General features: G+C 56.8%; 1 protein-coding gene across 1 annotated transcript; it reads right to left on the bottom strand.

The window, feature by feature from the left end:
• Positions 1–47: 47 nt before the first annotated feature.
• On the bottom strand, positions 48–18,498 carry LOC118880082 (RIMS-binding protein 3A-like). Its single transcript, XM_036823437.1, has 4 exons — positions 13,616–18,498; positions 4,520–4,683; positions 427–546; positions 48–319 (listed from the first exon to the last, which is right to left on the bottom strand). The coding sequence occupies exons 1-4, from the start codon at positions 18,496–18,498 to the stop codon at positions 48–50; spliced, it is 5,439 nt and encodes a 1,812-aa protein (XP_036679332.1).
• Positions 18,499–18,828: the final 330 nt, after the last annotated feature.

Genomic DNA, 18,828 nt, shown 5'->3' with positions numbered 1-18,828 from the left:
GAGGCGGGGCGGGGCGGGGCCGGGCCTGGGCGGGGCCTGGGCGGGGCCTAGGCGGCCGCGCGGCGGCGCCGTGGGGGAGGGGCGCGCGGAAGGAGCCGGGACCCGGAGCCGGGACCCCGACCCTGACCTCGGCGTGTGGCCGACCGACCGCGGGTGCGGGGGTGGCGCCGCGACCTCAGCCCCGGAACACCGGACTGCACCCCTCGGATGGGGGCTCGGCCCCCACACTGGGAGCCTACACTTCTTGAGCCTGACCCTGACCCCTGGCAGTCCCGCTCCGTGCCCCCGCGGGCGGCCAGCGTCACCGCGCAGCCGCGGGCTGCAGACGGCGTGGTGCGGTCTGGGGTCCTGGGCCTCCGTGTCCGGAGAAGGAAGCCCCCGGCCCGGCCCACCGCCCGCGGTCCCGCGCAGCCCCGCCGGCCCTACCTGCTCCGAGGGCGCGGAGGTCGCCACTCGCCGAGCTCAGCCAGCCCCTTCCGGTGGCCGCAGCCCCTCGCAGGCCCCCGGGGTCAAGCGATGCCCCCAGGCCGGCCGGCCGGACCCAGGCTGTTCGGAGGGGCTGGAGCGCGCCGGGGGCCGCGACGCTGCTCTAGGGGTCACTTGGTGAACCTCTCCCCACTTTGGACACCAAATAATAGGACGAGCCAGCTAAAGCCTGTGAGGGGCCCAGATTTACCAGTCAAGACTGGAATCGAGACTACCCGGGAAGGCTGACTGTGGCCTCGTTCTTCCAAATAAACATGTACTTTTAATGCAACCCTAGCAGGACGGTTCCGACACTTAACAAAATTCTCACTTCACCTGGAAGAGTAAATAACCCCAAACAGCTATCATTTCCCTCCTTGGGAACAGAAAAAGGAACAAGGGTGGACTTGCCCTAACGTATTAAAACAAACTGTGAAGCTACTGTACTCAACTCAGGGCAATCTGACCCAGAAACAGAAAGCCTACAAACAGATCCCAGAAATGGTAAGAACGTGATGAAAAAGGAAGTATCAAACATCAGTGAAGAAGCAAAGAAACATCCCTGGAATGGAGCTCAGTGGAGGACTATTTGAAGAAACTACTGAAAAGCTGTCAATGCCCTACTAACCAAAGACAAGCAAATTAAAACTTTTTTCTTTGCTTTTTTAACAAATTGGAAATCAGTTTCAAATGATAACCTTCAAACACAGTCAGGGGTCTGCTGGGTAATCACTCTCCTATACTACTGGAAGCATATAAGTTGCCTCAAAATTCACAAACGGGGCTTCCCTGGTGGCGCAGTGGTTGAGAATCTGCCTGCCCATGTAGGGGACACAGGTTCGAGCCCTGGTCTGGGAGGATCCCACATGCCGCAGAGCAACTAAGCCCATGAGCCACTATTACTGAGCCTGTGCATCTGGAGCCTGTGCTCCACAACAAGAGAGGCCGCGACAGTGAGAGGCCCGCGCACCGCGATGAAGAGTGGCCCCCACTTGCCGCAACTAGAGAAAGCCCTCGCACAGAAACGAAGACCCAACACAGCCATAAATATATAAACCCAAAGTTTAAAAAAAAAAAATTATTAAAAAAAAAATTCATGGACATGAATTTGGCAGTAAGAGCCAAAAATAAAAATCTTTTAAAATGAGCATACCCCCTTGGACCAGTAATTCCTCTTCTGGGATTTTGTTTTAAGGAAATTAACTGCATTTGTAGACTGTATGCTAGATGGTCGGTCTCTCTAACCAGACTGTAAGCTTGGATTTGGAACCCTGGTGCCAGGAGCACACCTGAGACTTACAGGTACTCACTGGTCACTCGTTTCATTTGCATTTGAAAATTAATGTATGAGTAATGATTCTCAATATCTTGTAATAACCTATAATGGAAGAGAATGTAAAAAAATATTTATATATTTATATATATATATAACTGAACCACTTTGCTGTACACCTGAAACTAACACACTATAAATCAACTATATTTCAATAAAATATTTTTAAAATTAATGTGTGATCATATTTTTAAAGTGTCATTTATAATAATGACAAAATAATACACAAAGTAAATGACAATAGGGGATTGGTTAAATGGTCCACATGATGGAATGGTAAACAGTCACTACGAATGGTATTTATAAATACCATTTTACAATTTGGAAGCATGCAAATGATATGAAGCAAAAAAAAAAAAAAAGAAAAGAAAGAAGCAAACTACAAAATTGTATGTACCTGATGCATGCAAAATATTGATCCGTGGAAAAGCAAATGAAGAAAATACATCAAAATATTTACAGAGGTTCTTCCTAGGGTTTGGGATTTTTTTTAATACACGGATATATTTTAGTGTGTGTTTTTTAAATATAAATTTATTTATTTAGTTAGTTTTGGCTGTGTTGAGTCTTCGTTGCTGTGCGCGGGCTTTCTCTAGTTGCGGGCAGTGGGGGCTACTCTTTGTTGCGGCGCACAGGCTTCTCATTGCCGTGGCTTCTCTTGTTGCAGAGCACGGGCTCTAGGCGCGCAGGCTTCAGTAGTTGTGACATAAGGGCTCAGTAGTTGTGGCTCTCGGGCTCTAGAGCACAGGCTCAGTAGTTGTGGCTCATGGGCTTGGTTGCTCCGCGGCACGTGGGATCTTCCCGGACCAGGGCTCGAACCCGTGTCTCATGCATTGGCAGGCGGATTCTTAACCACTGAGCCACCAGGGAAGTCCCTACATGTTTTAAAAGTTACTAATTCTCCTCTCCCCAGTCTGCACTCTGAAGTAACGTTAACACCTGTGCATCTACACTTCCTACTCTGATGTCAACATGTGTCTCTTCACGTCTTACCAAAAAAGATCTTACTTGTGTAGAATAGTTTTCTAGAAGTAGAATCTATGGGTTTAGTGATATGTGGGTGTTTTCAACTTGAATAGGTCCTGCCAGGTATACTTACCCAAAATGATGTAGCAATTCAGATCCTGAGCGTGAGGTTTTATTTTTCCTGCTTCTTTAACTTTCCAAAACATTCCAAATTCTGCATACTTAGTACATATTTTTTAAAGCCAGGAAAAAAGATGTCTGGGTTGGGGGGCAGATTTCTAAATCACAGTGAGCTAGACTCTCACCATCTCTGTCCTGGTTACTGGGTAGCCTTGCATGGTGTCCCCACCTCCAGGGGCCACCCCCAAGCTTGACTTCCAGTCAAGCACTTCATAAAATCCAAGCATGGTTACGCTTCTGCTTCTAGTGCAATATCATTACATAGACACACTTAAAAAGTTGGGGGTGGTGGGGGACTTCCCTGGTGGTCCAGTGGGTAAGACTCTGCGCTCCCAATACAGGGGCCTTGGGTTCGATCCCTCGTGGGGGAACTAGATCCCGCATGCATGCCACAACTTAGAAGCCCACATGCTGCAACTAAGACCCAGAGCAGCCAAAATAAATAATAAATAAATAATAAAATAAATAAATAAATAAATATTAAAAAAAAACTTGGGAAGTTTTGATATAATATTAAGTGAAAATAGCAGATTTCAAAATTTTGTTTTCGCTAACAGCAACCCCGTAAAACTATATCTGGGTGGAAAGTAATGTGGAAATATAAAAACCACATAGTGGCAGGGATGGGAGAACCAGTGAGAATGAGGTGTGTTTTTTTGTCCCAACTCCCTCTGGATTCTGTGTGTCTAGTACAGGACCTAACCTCTCTGATCATCTTCCCCCATCAGTCATTTGGGAATAATAATGGCACCTGCCCCTGGGGCTCCTGGGAGGATTCAATGAGATGAAGCTGGGCAGGTAGAGTCGAGTCAGGCTCTGGCAAGTCCTAGGTAAAGTAACTACGATTGCTATGTCGCTATGTCGGTGTAGGATGGCTCAAGCCAGGCAGGAGAGCTGATCTGCTACTTTTTTTTTTTTAATTGAAGTATAGCTAATTTACAATGTTGTGTTAGTTTCAGGTGTACAGCAAAGTGATTCAGATACATATATATGTATATGAATATATACATGTATTCTTTCTCAAGTTCTTTTCCCATATAGGTTATTACAAGATATCAAATAGAGTTCCCTGTGCTATACAGTAGGTCCTTGTTGTTTATCTATTTTCTGTATAGTAGTGTGTATCTGTTCCTCCCAAATTCCTGATTTATCCCTCCCCCTGATCTGCTACTTTTACCATCATCTCATCTCAATAAAAAATGAAGAAAGAAAAGAAAGAAAGGAAGGAAGGAAGGAAGGAAGAAAGAAAGAAAGAAAAACACACAAAATATCCCAAAAGGGTAAACTGCTGCTTCTTAACGTGACAGCAAGATATAACAAATAAAAAAATACAGGATGCCCAGTTAAAATTTGCATTTCAGATAAACAACTAATAATATTTTAGTATAAATATGTCCCATACAATATCACATCTCACCTCTCCTCCCCCACCCCCCGCCCCAACCTGTATCAGAAAACTCTGTTCCTTGTACATGCTGTGATTTCTCCTCCCACCTCTGGGCATTGGCACCCAGGGCTCCTGCTGCCTGAGCCACCCTTCTTCCTCCTCCCCACCTCTGCCTGGAGAACTCCTACCCAGCTCCGACGTCATCTCCTTCAGGAAGTCCCCCCTCCCCAATCCCAGGCTGTTCACCCTGATCCAGTCCTGCTGCTGCTGCTGCTGCTGCTGGACAGGTGTCTTGAGGGCAGGAAGACTGTCTTGTTCCTTCTTGTAGACCCAGTACCAACCCGGCTCAAGCCTGACATCAAACAGGTGCTCAGGGACTTCCCCGGTAGTCCAGTGGTTAAGACTCCATGCTTCCACTGCAGGGGGAGCAGCTTCAATCCCTGGTCGGGGTACTAAGATCCCACATGCTGTGCAACATGGCCAAAAAATTTAAAAAATAAAAACAAAAAGAACAAAAAAAACACAGGCGCTCAATGAAAAGTCAAAGGAATGAGTGAATGGGTTTCCTCCCGACCCCACTTCCCTCCTGCAGCAATGTACCCCACCTGCTGCTTCCCAAGCCCTGTGGGCTTCATTCATTCCTTGTCACAAGGGTTGCATGGCACGTGGTACACACAGGGGAGAAAGTGGCACTGCAGCAACTTGGCATTCAGGCTGCCCAACGGGGAAGCAGAATTTCTCTTGCAAGAGCAGCAGCCCCACCCAAATTTGAGCTGCTGATATTGGCTGCCAACATTGGTTCCTCACTCTAGGGACAGGCAAGCACTTCACACACATGGGCTTGCTACTCTTCAACACCACCTCTGAGAGGGGAGTGTTACTACCCCATTTTATAGATGAGAAAACTGAGGCTCAAAGAGGTTAAGGTCACCTGCCCAAGGTTACACAGCAGAGCTTGACCCAGGCCCCCCGACAGGCAAGAGCTCGGTGTAGCCTCTTGAAACAGCCAGCATCTGAAGAAAGGCCCCTGACGTGCACATTCTCTCCAGTTAAGGCCCTGCCTTGTGACAGGGCCCTTCCCTCACTAGCCCCCTCCCCTCACTTTGTAATCCCACAGCCCCAGGCAGAGCCAGGCACCCTGAGCCCAAAAGAGGCCACAGCCCCTGATGGTCATTCAAGCCACAGTTGCCGACACTGAGGAGGAAGGAGGTGGGCACAGGCTAGTGAACAGCACACAGGGGGCCCAGCGGACCAAGGTCAAGGGGGGAGATGAGAGAATGCTCACAGCAGGGCTGGACAGGGCTGGGAGCGGTGCAGGCTGCTTCAAAAGGTCCTGCCCTGGCTGGCGGGGCCATGTGGTGCCCTCTGCCCGGCACGCCATTCCTCAGCATCATCAGCTCCAGCGCCTCTCCAGGCCCGGCCATTTTTCACTCTTTATCCTCACTCCGTTTCCCTCTCCATCCCTGCACCATCCGTGATGACCCTATTGCTCATCCACGGTTCACTGCTGCAGCCGGTGCCTAGGACTGTGATCAGTAGCGATTTGGTTCATGTGTGAATTAATAGCTGAGACCCAAAGGCCAGACTTTGGGTGGGAGGCAGGGTGAGGCCAGGCAGGGGAGCAGCAGGTACAAACTCCTGAAGGGAGAGAAGGCTTTTTGAGGCACCCAGAGGAGGCTGGCAGGACAGGTGCCAAGCACAGGGGACTGTGGGGGCGTGATGAGAGTCAAGAGGTGGGGAGCGTCGCCAGCCCAGGCCAGCTTCCAGGGTCTTGAACAAATTTGCGCGGGAGGCGTGCAGAGGAGCCCAGTCCACCGATCACCCAGGGGAGGCAAGACAGCCCTGGAGCCCAGCTGAAGGTGTAGCACTGTCCCTAGGCAGACAGGCCAGGAGGGGTGAAAGGTTTACTGTTACATTGGCCAAGACATTCTTCTAAGTGGGAGAAGCAAGATCCAGAACAGTGTGGACGATGTAATCACATTTCTGGTTTTCAGAAATTATATATGTGTTTCCATTCCTATATGTGGTTGTTAAATTCCTAAAGAAAGCCAGGGCAAGAGACCCATGGGAGGAGGAGGTGGGGAGGGGTGGGGAGTCTTCACATTTAACTCAAGGTGCTCCTGTATTGTTGGAATTGTTACATCACGTCTATGTATTATTTTTATTTTTTAGAAAAATAGGGAATTCCCCGGTGGTCCAATGGGTAAGACTCTGAGCTTCCACTGAAGGGGGCGTGGGTTCGATCCCTGGTTGGGGAACTAAGATCCCACATGCCGCGTGGCACGGCCAAAAAAAATTAATAAAAAAAAGGAAAGAAAGAAAGAAAAATAATCAGGAATTAAAGAAAAAAAAAATCTCAGTGAAGCCTCCCTTTCTTGGGAAGCTTTGCCTGCCCCCTACTTGCTTGCAAACTCCCCCAGGCCTGGGCCTCCCGCTCCTGATCACCCCCCACCTTGCTCTTCAGTTTCCTGGTTGCCTCCACCATTAGACTGGCAGGGTCTGTTGTGGGGTCTGTCTGCAGGAAGCTGCGGCCCCTGCACCTGGCCCAGGGGAATGGACGGATGAAGGAGGGGGCCCTGTTGTCACTCTGAGTTGGGGAGGGTGTAGACCAAGGCTGGCAGGTCTGTTTCTGGGGGAAGCCCATGGGGAGGCAATTGGACCAGGATCCAAATCCTGGCCGTGCCACTGACCAGCTGGCTGCGCTAGAACTGATAGCCATCAGTCTTAGTTTTCCCACCTGTGAAATGGTGCTGATAGCAGTGTCTACTCACTGGGCTTGGGTGGGCAAGCAGAAGCCCAGCAGAACCTCCAACCGAGGAGTGGGAAGAGGTGGGCAGAAGGAGGAGGGGGCAGGAGTGGAGAAGGCCGGCCCCTCCTGAATCCCAGCGGGGGGCAGTGTCCTGGGGGCTCTGCTGGATCACCAGAGGGATGGTGGTGGACCAAGGCTGCACAGGGTGGGGAGCGCTTGGAATTTCCAAATTCCAGCTTTGCAGTTTTCTTTGGGGAGCCTCCTCCCTCAGCAGGGCCTAGTGGGGCTTCCTGTGCAGTAGGGGAGGGGCCAGCTCCCTCGTGGCCTGGACATCAGGAAGCCCCTGGGCTGGGACAGCAGGCTCTGGTCACAGTCACGAGGGAGGCTGGGCCCAACGGCCCTTATCTTGCCTGACCTTGTGGGGCTGACCACTCCCTCCATCTGGAAAATGTGGCCCTCTGCCCTCTCGGAGGCCTCTTTCTCCTTAAATCCCAATGATCCTGGGGTGGGGCCTCAGCGCCCAATTCTACCCCTTGGCCCACCACCCTGGGGTGCCTTCACTGGCCCCAGCCAGCGCCACCTGCCAGACGCCTCCCCCTGGAGACCCTGGGGCATCTCTGACTCAGCAGAGTCTGTACCTGCCCAGCTGCCCCCCCCTCCCCCGGCGTCCCGCACACAGAGGGCCCTGTTGCCCAAGCCCTAACTGCTGGCCACTCCCAGGCACTCCAGCCCGCCCCCACCAGCTCTACCAATTTGAATTCCTGACTATCCCTCCCTCTGGCCTCCTCCCTAGACCCAGGCCCTGCCCCCAGGCTGGGGGAAGGAATCCTCCAGATAGATAAGGGCAAGGGGCAAAGGGACACACCTGGGCTCAGACCCCCTGCTCTGCCACCAACTTGCTGAACGACCTTGATGAATGACCTCCCATCTCTGAGCCCGAGTTTCTCCATCTGTAAAAAGGGGAAATAATTATACCCCCTGGATAAGGTGGCCTCGAGCATACATAAGCTGAGGCACATGGTGAGGGCTCCATACAGGCCAGGTCTCATTGGGAAGTGCGGCCACCAGGAGCCCCAGGCCAACCCTTTCTTAAGGCGGCGTCCAGTTTGATGTCTGCTCCACGCCATGTCGCCAGGTCACGATGCCTGCACGGAGGGCTCGAGGAGGACCCAGTCTGATAGGGGAAGCAGCAGAGTTAATGAGTAATTCCAGGCCATTCGGGCTGTGCCTGGAGGCTGTCCATGCACCTGGGAGGGGCAGCCGAATCCAGTGGGGGCAGGTGGGATGGGGAAGGTGGGGAAGATGGCCCCAAGACGCAAAGGAGGGCACTTGTGAAGGACATCCGGAGTGAGCTGGCTGAAGGGGCCGGGCAGCTGGAAGGCCCATTTTAGAAAAGAGGAAACTGAGCAGGAGGGTCCAAGCCTCCAGGTGAGCCCCCTTTGACCAAAGCACCCTGACCAAGGGGACGTGGCCCATGGGGTCCCTCAGGCTGAGGTCAGTGTCCTGGATGTCCAGCCAGGCAGGCACAGCACATCAGGTGGTCAGTTACCGGAGGATCGAAAGGGAATTTCCCTGAGGGCCCAGAGCACAATGGGGCCCGTAGCCAGGTATCAGAGGCCAGGGCTTTTGAGAGAGGGGGAGCCTCTGTTCTGTTCATGGGTCCCAGAACAGACGCATGACAGACCCCCCCCCCAGCCATCGGAACTGGGACAGACTGGTGGGGTCTGCCATGGGTCCGTTCCTGTGGGACTAGCTGGGGTGTCCCTGGTGTCACCACAGCCCCAGGAACCCTCCGTGCCCAGGGTCTGGAGCCAGCCTCACCTGGCGATATTGTCGGTTTCACAAGACCTGAGGTGGCCCAGCGGGATCTACCTTAGGGGGAACCCCTGACCCCCCGCCAGCCCCAACCCTGCTTCCAAATCCGACCTCCAGGGGGTGAGACAGGGAGACAGGGTGTTGACCAAAAGGTGAAATGAGCTTCAAATGGGCCTCGGAGGTGTCTCTGAGCTTTTTATGTTGTGACCTCCATGCTGTGTTGCTCTTATGAACACAGATTTCATATAAGGACTCTGGAATTGATCAGTTAACATTATGTTTTTTGTTTTTTGTTTTTTTAATTATTCTGAACATAATAATTTAATATTTTCTTGAGAAGTCAGAATTGACATTTTGGATATCAACTTTTTTTTTTTTTTAGCATCTTTATTGAAGTATAATTGCTTTACAATGGTGTGTTAGTTTCTGCTTTATAACAAAGTGAATCAGCTATACATACACATATATCCCCATATCTCTTCCCTCCTGCATCTCCCTCCCTCCCACCCTAACATTATGTTTTGAATATGCACATTGGCAGAGAGCAGTCACTGAGAGAAAGAGAGGGAGGATGGGCTGGTCCCAGGGGCCCCCAGCAGGATGGGGTTCCCCACAGCAGGTGAGCCTCCGGAAGGGCTGGAGGAGCCACATGGCCATCTTCAGGCTGGTTTGTGGGTGCAGCTCTTGTCTACTTGTCGGTGAAGGGGGGTAAATCAGGCCGACATTGTGGGGAGCGAGAATGGGACATGAGGTCCCTGACGAGAAAAGACTGGGGGGAGGGCTGGCGATGTGCTGGGCCCTGGCCAGAGGCCCCCAGGCAGAAGTGGCTGGCGCCAGGACAGGCTCAGTGACCCTAGCTCCAGAACTCTCTGGACTCTCCGGATACTGCCCGTTTGCCCACTCCATAGCTCCCTCTGCCCTCTGGCCAGCTGAGCTTCCATCCTTCCATCCCCCATCCCTTCCTGGGCAGGCCTGGACAGGCTTTGGGCCTCCAGGTCGTCTGGTCAGTCAGGAGGGGCCCCGGCCAGGCATCTGCTCTTCTTCAGCTGCTCACCTTGCTGCACCTGTGTGGCCTCCCCCTGCCCCTGCTCAAAGCCTTCAGGACCTCAGGGCCCCAGGGGGAAGAGACGTGGGCCCAGAACTATCTGCCCTGCTACCGACCCACACCCCCATCACCTGTGCCCTCACCAGCTTCTTTGGTCTTCCTTTGGGTCCTGACTCTGGGCCACGTGCTCAGTACATATGACCTGCTCAAATCAACCCTCCTGCCCCAGCCCTGCCACAGATGAGGAAACTGAGGCTCAGAGAGGCCTCCCAGCTGTCCACTGGCAGGCTAGGGTTCAGACCCAGGTGGCTGCTCAGTGGCCTCCCCCAGCCTGCCAAGCCCTGCGTTTCTTTACTCATTCACTGACACTTCCCGTGGCCTTGGGGACACTGGGGTTGGCCAGTCTCCCCAAGGATGGAAGAAGGATGGCTCCTGTGGGTACATGGGGGACCCCCCAGGGTGCTCTGGGGAGAGGGCAGGGAGAGAACAGGGCTGGGCGGGGCCTGAGTCCCAAGCCTACAGCATCAGAGACTTTTCCTGCTGCCCTGACCCAGGGGCGCAGTCCCCGCGGAGCAGCCCTCGGTGCGCGCAGGCTGCCCCCTGGTGGCGGCGTGAGAAAGCGCCCGGGGACTGACTTTGAAACCCTTCCAGGAGAGGGGGCCCTCGCCAGCAGGTGGGCACCTGTCCCCATCCCCTCCCCCCAAGACCGTGCCACTGCTCCCTGAGTTTCCCCAAATGTCCAATCGCTCATTATTCCCATGAGTCGGGGCCTTTGCTCTTCCCTCCGCCTAGGATGACTCCCTCCTCACCTGCCCCAGTGCCCGCGATCAGAATTAGAGCCTTCCTCTGCTTCCCGGGGTCCATGTCTGACTCTATTCCAGAGGGTGGGGAGGCCCAGTACATGATGTGAACCCCCGGAGCCCTGCACAGGAGCCACACACAGAGGATGATGAAAAATTGCTAGCTCTGGGCTTCCCTGGTGGCGCGGTGGTTAAGAATCTGCCTGCCAATGCAGGGGACACAGGTTCGAGCCCTGGTCCGGGAAGATCCCACGTGCCGCAGAGCAACTAAGCCCGTGAGCCACAACTACTGAAGCCCGCGCACCTGGAGCCTGTGCTCCGCAACAAGAGAAGCCACTGCAATGAGAAGCCGGCTCACTGCAACGAAGAGTAGCCCCCGCTCTCCGCAACTAGAGAAAGCGTATTTATTGAGGATCTGCTATGTGCCGGGCAATGAACAAGCCAAAGAGCTCCCTGCCTTTATGGGGCTTACATTCCAGCTGGGGTGGGGTGGCTGTAGGGATGGAACACGGACAGTAGAAAAACCACAGGTGACATACCAGGTGTGGGTAAGGGCAACGGAGAAAAACAGGCAGGGTGGGGCAGGAGGGAGGGGTGGGGTGTCACTTCCTGGCCGTGACACAGACTACTCTGCAGCTATCAGAAAAAAGGTGAGCGATGCTGGCCAATGGTCAGGAGAGGAGGTTAAGTAAAAACTGATGGGACAATATGGCTAGCATAATTCTCCTTGGGTTACATTTGTGGTTCCCGTGGAATGACAGCTACTGTGTTTAATTCTGAAAGTGCTGGATTAAGCTTCTATCCTCTTGCTAAACTCTCGTTGCTCTTCCAGTAGGTGGGGACCATACTTGTGCCCCCCCTCAGACTGTGGGAAGCCCACTGAGCCCCCCAACCTGAGCCCAGGCCCCGGGAGGGGCTGGGTAGTTCTCTCTTGCAAAAACAGCTTTCTTGTTCCTCATGGGCCTCAGGTTCTATTCTGGGTTGTGAGCTCACAAAGATCTGATGATGTGAAAGATTGTGAAAGCTGAGAGACGTTTGCACACCCGTGTTCACAGCAGCATAATTCACAAGGGCCCAAAAAGTGGAAGCAACCCCGATGTATGAATGGATAAACAAAATGTGGTCCATCTATACAATGGAATATGATTCAGGCTTAAGAAGGAACAAAACTGTGACACCTGCTACAACATGGATGAAACTTGAGGACATTATGCTCAGTGAAATAAGCCAGACACCAAAAGACAATTTACTGTGCAAGTCCACTTACATGACCTCCCTGGAGTAGTCAAATTCGTACAGACAGAAAGTAGATTAGAGGTTACCGGGGGCTGAGGGAGGGGGTGGGAAGCTGTCGTGTAGTGGGTGCAGAGTTTCAGTTTTGCAAGATGAAAAGACATTCCGGAGATGGGTTGCACAACACTGTGAATGTACTTAGCACTACGGAACCGGACACTTAAAAATGGTCGAGATGGTAAATTTGATGGTATGTATATTTCATCCCAATTTAAAAAAAAAGAAATTGTGAGCCAGTCTGGGTTGCCCCTCCAGCCAGCTGAGGAGACTCTGTGCCAACCTTCTCACTGGAAGGCCAGGTGGTTGTGCGGGAGAGGGGGTGGTCATGGCCCTCAGTGGACAGTTTCCTCCCAGGCTGAGACCTGAAGCTTCCACTCACAAGTGGTGAGTGTGTGCATGCACCACATGGCCTCCACGCTGGTTCCTATGTTCTCTGAGGATAATGCAGGTTGGGTTGAGGCATCCCCTGGGCCTGCCCCTCCCTGTTCCCACCTCAGCCCAGGGGACAGCACAGTGGAAACTTCTGGACCCGATTCACCAACTCCCCAGAGAACCTGCTCTTGGCTCCAATCCTTCTGGCAGGATGCTTCCAATCGGTTCCCCCTGCCCCCAGGGAAGGTGGTGCCCTTTCTTTGACAGCAGTGGGGACGTGGGGAAAAGTGGAGCGTCAAATAGAAGCAGAGAAGAATGAAGACCAGCCTTGGTCCCCACCTTCTGGAGTGGGAGCCCCCAGAGGACCATGGGAGGAAGCAGCTCGGCAGCCCTGTGACCTGAGACAAGGGGACCCTCTGAGTCTCAGTGACTCTTCTGTAAATGGGGTGAATGTGGACACACCCTCCCAGGGAGGCCCCTCAGAAGTGAGAAGCGCTGGGGAAAGATACAGAGGGGGACCCCCAGCTGGGAGGCATTGACCCCACCCTCCACAAAGGGCTGACCCCAGGGACACAGTCCGCCTGTGGGGCCCTGCTTCTCAGCCTTGGCTCTTCGCTGGACCCTCTGCGGCCCTGCCAGCCGACGCTGAGCTGAGCCTCTCTAAAGGGTTTGCACCCTCCCCCACCAGCCAGGGAAACATGTCTGCAGAGAGGGAGGAGAGGTGGGCTTGGTTCCTTCATTGTGCTTTCACTTCTAAAATATCCTTTTTCTTTTTTCTATGAACATTTTAATGAGGAGTTGAACGAAAGATGGAAAAAATAACATTCTGATCGCTTTTTTTTTTTTTTTTTTTTTTTTAAGAGGCAGGCTTCTCTTGAGACTTTCATACAAGGCAATGGGTGAGTAAGGCTAAATTCCTAAAGAAAACGCGTACTGATGATGGAGCAGAAAAAGGCACTTCTCCAAAAACCTGCTGGTTACCAGCCTGTCAGCCTCTCGGGGGCTACTTGCTCTGCTTTCTTTTGGAAACAGGTCCATTCAGACCTAAGCCCTGCTGCCCTTGAGGCCAGGAGGACTGGGACGGCCGAGTGTTCCGAGCATTGGTGCATGGAGCAGGCGCTGCGCACAAAGTGAGGAGGGCTTGGTGGTGGGTCCGCATGTGGGGCGCAGCCGGCCAGAGGCCACCACCCCAGCGGGGAGCTGCACTCACTCTCCCTGGAGGGACATGTGATCCAGCAGGTGGACTGGGACCAGGCCTCTGTGGCCACCCGACTCTGCATAGTAGAATCCCTTGTCATCCACAGGCCCATAGATAGTGACCACATCCCCCACCCTCAGTGACAGCTTGGCCTTCACCAGGCCCCCTGCCGGCCCATCCCTGGGGTCATAGTCCAGAGCCGCCACCATGGTCTTTGGAGTCCACAGTGAGGGCCTTCTGGGACTCCCCTGCGGCAGGGGGAAGGAGCTCTGGGGGCCTCCAAGCCCCCCAAAGCCATCGAGGTGGGCCACGGAGGGCAGGTACCCTTGCCCCGGCAAATGCCACCTCCGACCAGTCCACTCCATGCCCGTGTCCATCTTGGCCACCAGGTGCCCGGGGATGTTGCCCACTTGCCCATTGTGTTCGCCACGATAGAAGCCGTGGGGGTCCTGAGAGCCCCACGCTCTCAGCAACTGCCCTTTCCGGAAGGCCAGCTCCTCCTCTGCAGCCTCTGGGGTGGCAGACATCATCAGGGGGATGTAATCAGAGAGGGCCACAAAGACCTTGGCTGGAGGGTCCACCCTCGTTCCCAGCGGTGGGGCGCCACCCCTGGACATCCTGATGATCCTGCTGGATGGAGCGGGACACAGCGCCAAGCTGGGCTCCTGGAACCAGCCCTCTCTCTTGCCCCCCAGAGCCTGACCTGGCCCGCTCTGTCTCCTGAGCTCCTTCCTCTGCTCTCGCCCCTCTGTGCCCCATAGACTGAAGCGCCCTGCCTCCTCCTGCAGAATGTCACAGAAGTCAGACACATATCGCTGGCTGGTACCCAGCTGGGGAGGGGTGAATGCTGGGGCATCTTGCTTTTGTCTGAGGACCTTCTCAAGGGCAGCCTTCTCCTGACACGGCTCTTTCCTGGGTCCACACTCAGGGGATGGACAGATGACTCCTGCAGCAGGGCTTTGGCTGGTGTCCATGTGCCGGTACTGGTTCTCTTCCCCCCGAGACTGGCCCCGGGGCAGATGCGGCCTGTGGTTCCGGGGACTCTTCTGGAAGAGCTGGTCCTTTCTGGAGAGCTCCCGGGCCTCTGTGGGCCTCTGGGCTTGGCTGCCTGACCCTGCACTTGGAAATTCTCCGTCTGAACTCAGTCTGGGCGTCGGGGACTGCCTCCTTGGGGGGTCTTCAGGGAATGCTTCTAGAAACTTGGCCTGGGGCTCCCCGCAGCTTCCGGGGCTGTGGGGACTGGCCTTGGCCCTCGGGGGAGCCAGCACCAGCCTCTGAGGGCAGATGGGGAAGGTCACTCTGCCGGTGGACGGGTCCCCGCAGGTGCAGCTAAAGGGAGACATCTCTGGCAATCGGAGACAGGTGACGCAGTTGTGAGGGATCTGAGCCGGCACCGAATCCAGGGATTCTCCACAGAACGACATGGTTCTCACCGAGATCTTCTGGCACATCAGTGGCAGCTGGAGCTGGGAAAATTCCAACAGGATGCTCCCGGCGGTGGCATCGGCCACCTCTGCCACCTTGAGCCCGTCAGCATACACAGCATAGCCGGTGACCTGAACTCCGTTGGAGGACCCAGCTGAGTCGATGGTCACGGGGAGCCAGCTGACCACCAGGAGGCCCGGTGAGGCGTGGCGCTCCACCAGCACGTCCAGCGGAGGGTCAGGGGGGCCCGCCAAGGGTGTGTTGAAGGTGATGGTGGAGGACATTGTTTCCCAGTGCACCGGCAGCGAGTCCCACGGTGGGTGCACCTCCACCCTCGCCTGGTACCTCGTGCCGGGATGCAGGTGGTGGAAGGTGTAGCAGCTCACGCCCGCTAGGGTCAGGGCACGCTCCAGGTCATCCAGGTACACCATGTGGGGGTGGCTGCTGCCAACCCAGGTGATCTCGGCTGACGTGGCTGCAACACTCTTCAGGTAAAGTTGCGTAGGGGCCACACAAAAGACACTGTTGGTCCCCAGAAGAGGTCTGGAGAAGCCCCGCTTGCCCATGCTCTGCTGAGAGCCCAGCCGGCCATCTTCCATCTTGGCATCTGAGATTTCTATTACCACTTCGGTCTTGGAGCCCACCCTCACGGTCGCGTGTGGCCCCCTGTCCACTGTCCCCTGGGCTTTCCCAGGTACTAAGCTGTGACCAGTGTCTTCCTTCGAATCTTTGCCCTGCCCAGCTGGGAGTCGAGTGGGGCCAAGGTCAGGGAACTCATGGGGCAGGCAGCCCAGGACGTCACTATCTGGAATCTGCTCCACCAGGTTGGATGGCACCAGCCCCTGCCGGCCATCCTCAAGCTCCCCTTTGTAGAAGCCGTCCTCATCCATGTCCCCAAAGACATACACGTAATCCCCAGCCGTGAGCAGCAGCTCACTCTCGGGGTGCTCGTTGGGCCCTTCAAATGGGTTGTAGCTATACTGAGCCAGGAAGACCTTGAACATGGGGGTGGTGGGGGCCTCTGAACCCCCCACTTCCAGGGTCGAGGACACGTTATAGGGCTCCAGATCCTCCACCTGGTTGGCTGTGTCCACGTCCAGAGTAGGGCAGGATGGCACAGGGGCCCACATGGACTCCACCTCAGAGGAGGAGTTCGACTGGGAGCTGGTTTTCTTGGCCTGGGGCCTGGAGTCCAGAGGTCGGCTGCTTGGGACTCTATCTGGCACTTTGGGGGCACTGGCTGCCTCCCCAAGGGCAACTGGGTTCTCCAGCAGGGAGTCTTCCTTCTTCTCCTGTTTGGCTCTGCTAGGCTGAGATGATGCTTGGTCCTCAGGCCCTAGCTGCAACTTGGTTCTTCCACTGCTTCTCACTTGGGACTCCGGGGCTGGCGGGGCCTCCCGGGGTTCCCGGGGAGGGTGACCAGGCTGACACTGCAGTGCCCGCCTCTCCTCCCAGGCCGTCTGGAGATCACACAGGGCCTTCTGCTGGTCGTGCTGCAGCTGTTGCTGCCTGTCCTGCCCTCGTGCCGCCTGCTGCAACAGCTGCCCCGACAGCAAGCCGGCGGCGTTGCGCTCCCGGCACGCGAGGCCCAGCTGCCCGCGCACGTCTTTGTTCTCGGCCGCCACCTTTCCCGTCCAGTCGGCCTGGGCCTGCAGCCGCGCGTTCTCCTTCGCCAGCCAGGCGCCCTCGCTGAGCGCCGCCTGCAGCCTCGCCTCGGCCTCCTCGCCGCGTCGCCGCGCCGCCGCCGCCTGCGCGCCCAGCTCCGCGCACTCTCGCCGCTGCGCGCTCAGCTCGCGCTCCAGCGCCTGTACTTGGCTCCGCGCCTCCTCGCATGGCGCGCTCTGCCCGCCCGCCTCCGCCCGGGCGCTGCTGGTGGCCTGCTGCAGGGTCAACTGCCTCTGCAGGCGCAGCACCTCCCGCTGGGACTCGCGTTGCAGCCTGTCCAGGTCGCTGATGTTGAGCCACTGGGCGCAGGCGGCGCCCCCCGCAGCGAGCGGGGAGCTGCCGAGGCCCGAGGCGATGCGCGCCTGCAGCAGGTGGCACTCCTGCCGCAGCTCTTCGATCTGCTTGTCCTTGGTCAGCAGCACGCTAGCCTGCTCCGACAAGTCCCGCGCACGCTGGCGGGCGAAGGCCTGGCACAGCTCCAGGCCCGCGCGGCTCTCGCCGGGCACTGGCGCGCTCACAGCACGCTGGTTGGTCTCCTGCAGCTTGCGGGCCCGGTCCTCCAGGCGCCGCGCGAGGCCAGTCAGCTCGGCGTGCTTCACCTTGAGCCGCTTCACCTTCTTGTCCGCCTTGTCGGAGAAGCCCGCGCGCCGCAGCTGCAGGTTCTCTTCGCGCAGGCCGGAGCAGCGGCGCGCCAGCACCTGCAGCGCCTCGGACAGCTCTGAGTTCTGCTTCAGCAGCTCGCGGTAGTCCGGGCCCGGCGGCAGGGGGTTCAGGGCTTCGCAGGGCTGACTCCCGGACTCTTCCCCTCCTCGCGGGTCGCTAGGTCTCCTGCGCTCCGATAGTGGCGGCGGGGGGCTCAGGGACCCCGGGATGGAGGCGTCTGGAGAGGAAGATTCGGGGGCCTTGGGGCGACTCAGGGTGCTGTCGAGCGAGAGGGAACGTGCTGGTGCCAAGGAATCGAGGGAGCTGGCGCGCGCGGGGAGCACGCTGTCCGGGGAGTTGGAGCACGCCGCGGGCACCCGGTCGAGGGAGCGGGAGCGCGCGCGGGCGCCCGCGCTCAGGCCGTCAAGGGGTTTTAGTCGACATGAGGACTTGGCGGCGGCCTCAGGGGGTGGCTCTTCTGAAGAATGCGCGGCCTGGGGGTCGGGGATGCCGGACAAGGCGGGGTGCCAGCGGAAGTGCTCCAGAATGTACTTGAGGAAGAGCTGGCGCTCCACGTCGAGTGCCGCCTGCAGGTGGCGGATGCGCGAGGCCTGCTCTCCGTCCGTTTCCCAGCGGAGCTGCGCCAGCACTTCCTGCAGGCGACAGCGGCACTGTGCTGCGGCGTCTTCGGGCGCCCCCGTGCGGCCGCAGTAGCCGCGGTTCACCAGCTCCTCTGCCAGCTGGCGCTGCAGCTCCCGCGCCTCGCGCACCATGCCATCGCGCTCGCGGTGCAGCAGCTGCTGCAGCTGCCGCATCTCGGCCTCCTTCCAGCGCAGCAGCTGCCGGATCTCGGCCTCGCGCTCCCGCAGCACCTCCTCCTGCAGCTGCCGCAGCTCCCGGCTGCGCTGCGCCTCCCACTTGGAGCGCAGGTGATCAACCAGCTGTTGCCGCTCCTGCTCGGCCTCCTCCCGCAGCTGTCGCGCTTGGGCAGCGAAGCGCCGCCGCTCCTCCCGCCCGCGCGCCCGCTCCGCCTCCAGCTCGGCCCGCAGCTTCTCCAGCTCCCGCCTCTGCTCCTCCAGCGCCGCCGCCGCCGGGCCCGGAGTAGCCGGCTTCTTGGGTGTCACGCGGCCGCCGCCAGAAGGGCTGGGCGAGTCCTTGGTCATGGTGGTCGCGGCCGGGCAAGACGCCTGACCTCGCCTGGCCCAGGCCGCCGCTCGCCAACGGCTGCTGCCCTGGCCGCGGCCAACCGTCCCACGAGCCCCTTCCGGGGTTCCTGAGGGTTCCGCGCGCCCCTTCCGCCTCTGGGCGCGTTCTCCCACCCTCTGCAGTGGGCGCGGCTAGCCCGTGCTCCTCTCCCGGCTGCCTATGTTGGCGCTGGGCTCTAGACGCCCAGGCTGGACACAGCCCCTGTCCTTCCCAGGATGCCCACGAGTCTCGCTGGCCCCAGGCCTCTCCCTGCTCCTGGCACCATATCCCTTACGACCCACCCCGGC

Source organism: Balaenoptera musculus, chromosome 14 (assembly GCF_009873245.2).
Source record: "Balaenoptera musculus isolate JJ_BM4_2016_0621 chromosome 14, mBalMus1.pri.v3, whole genome shotgun sequence".
Lineage (NCBI taxonomy): Eukaryota > Metazoa > Chordata > Mammalia > Artiodactyla > Balaenopteridae > Balaenoptera > Balaenoptera musculus.
This window is presented reverse-complemented; position numbering and strand designations above follow the sequence as displayed.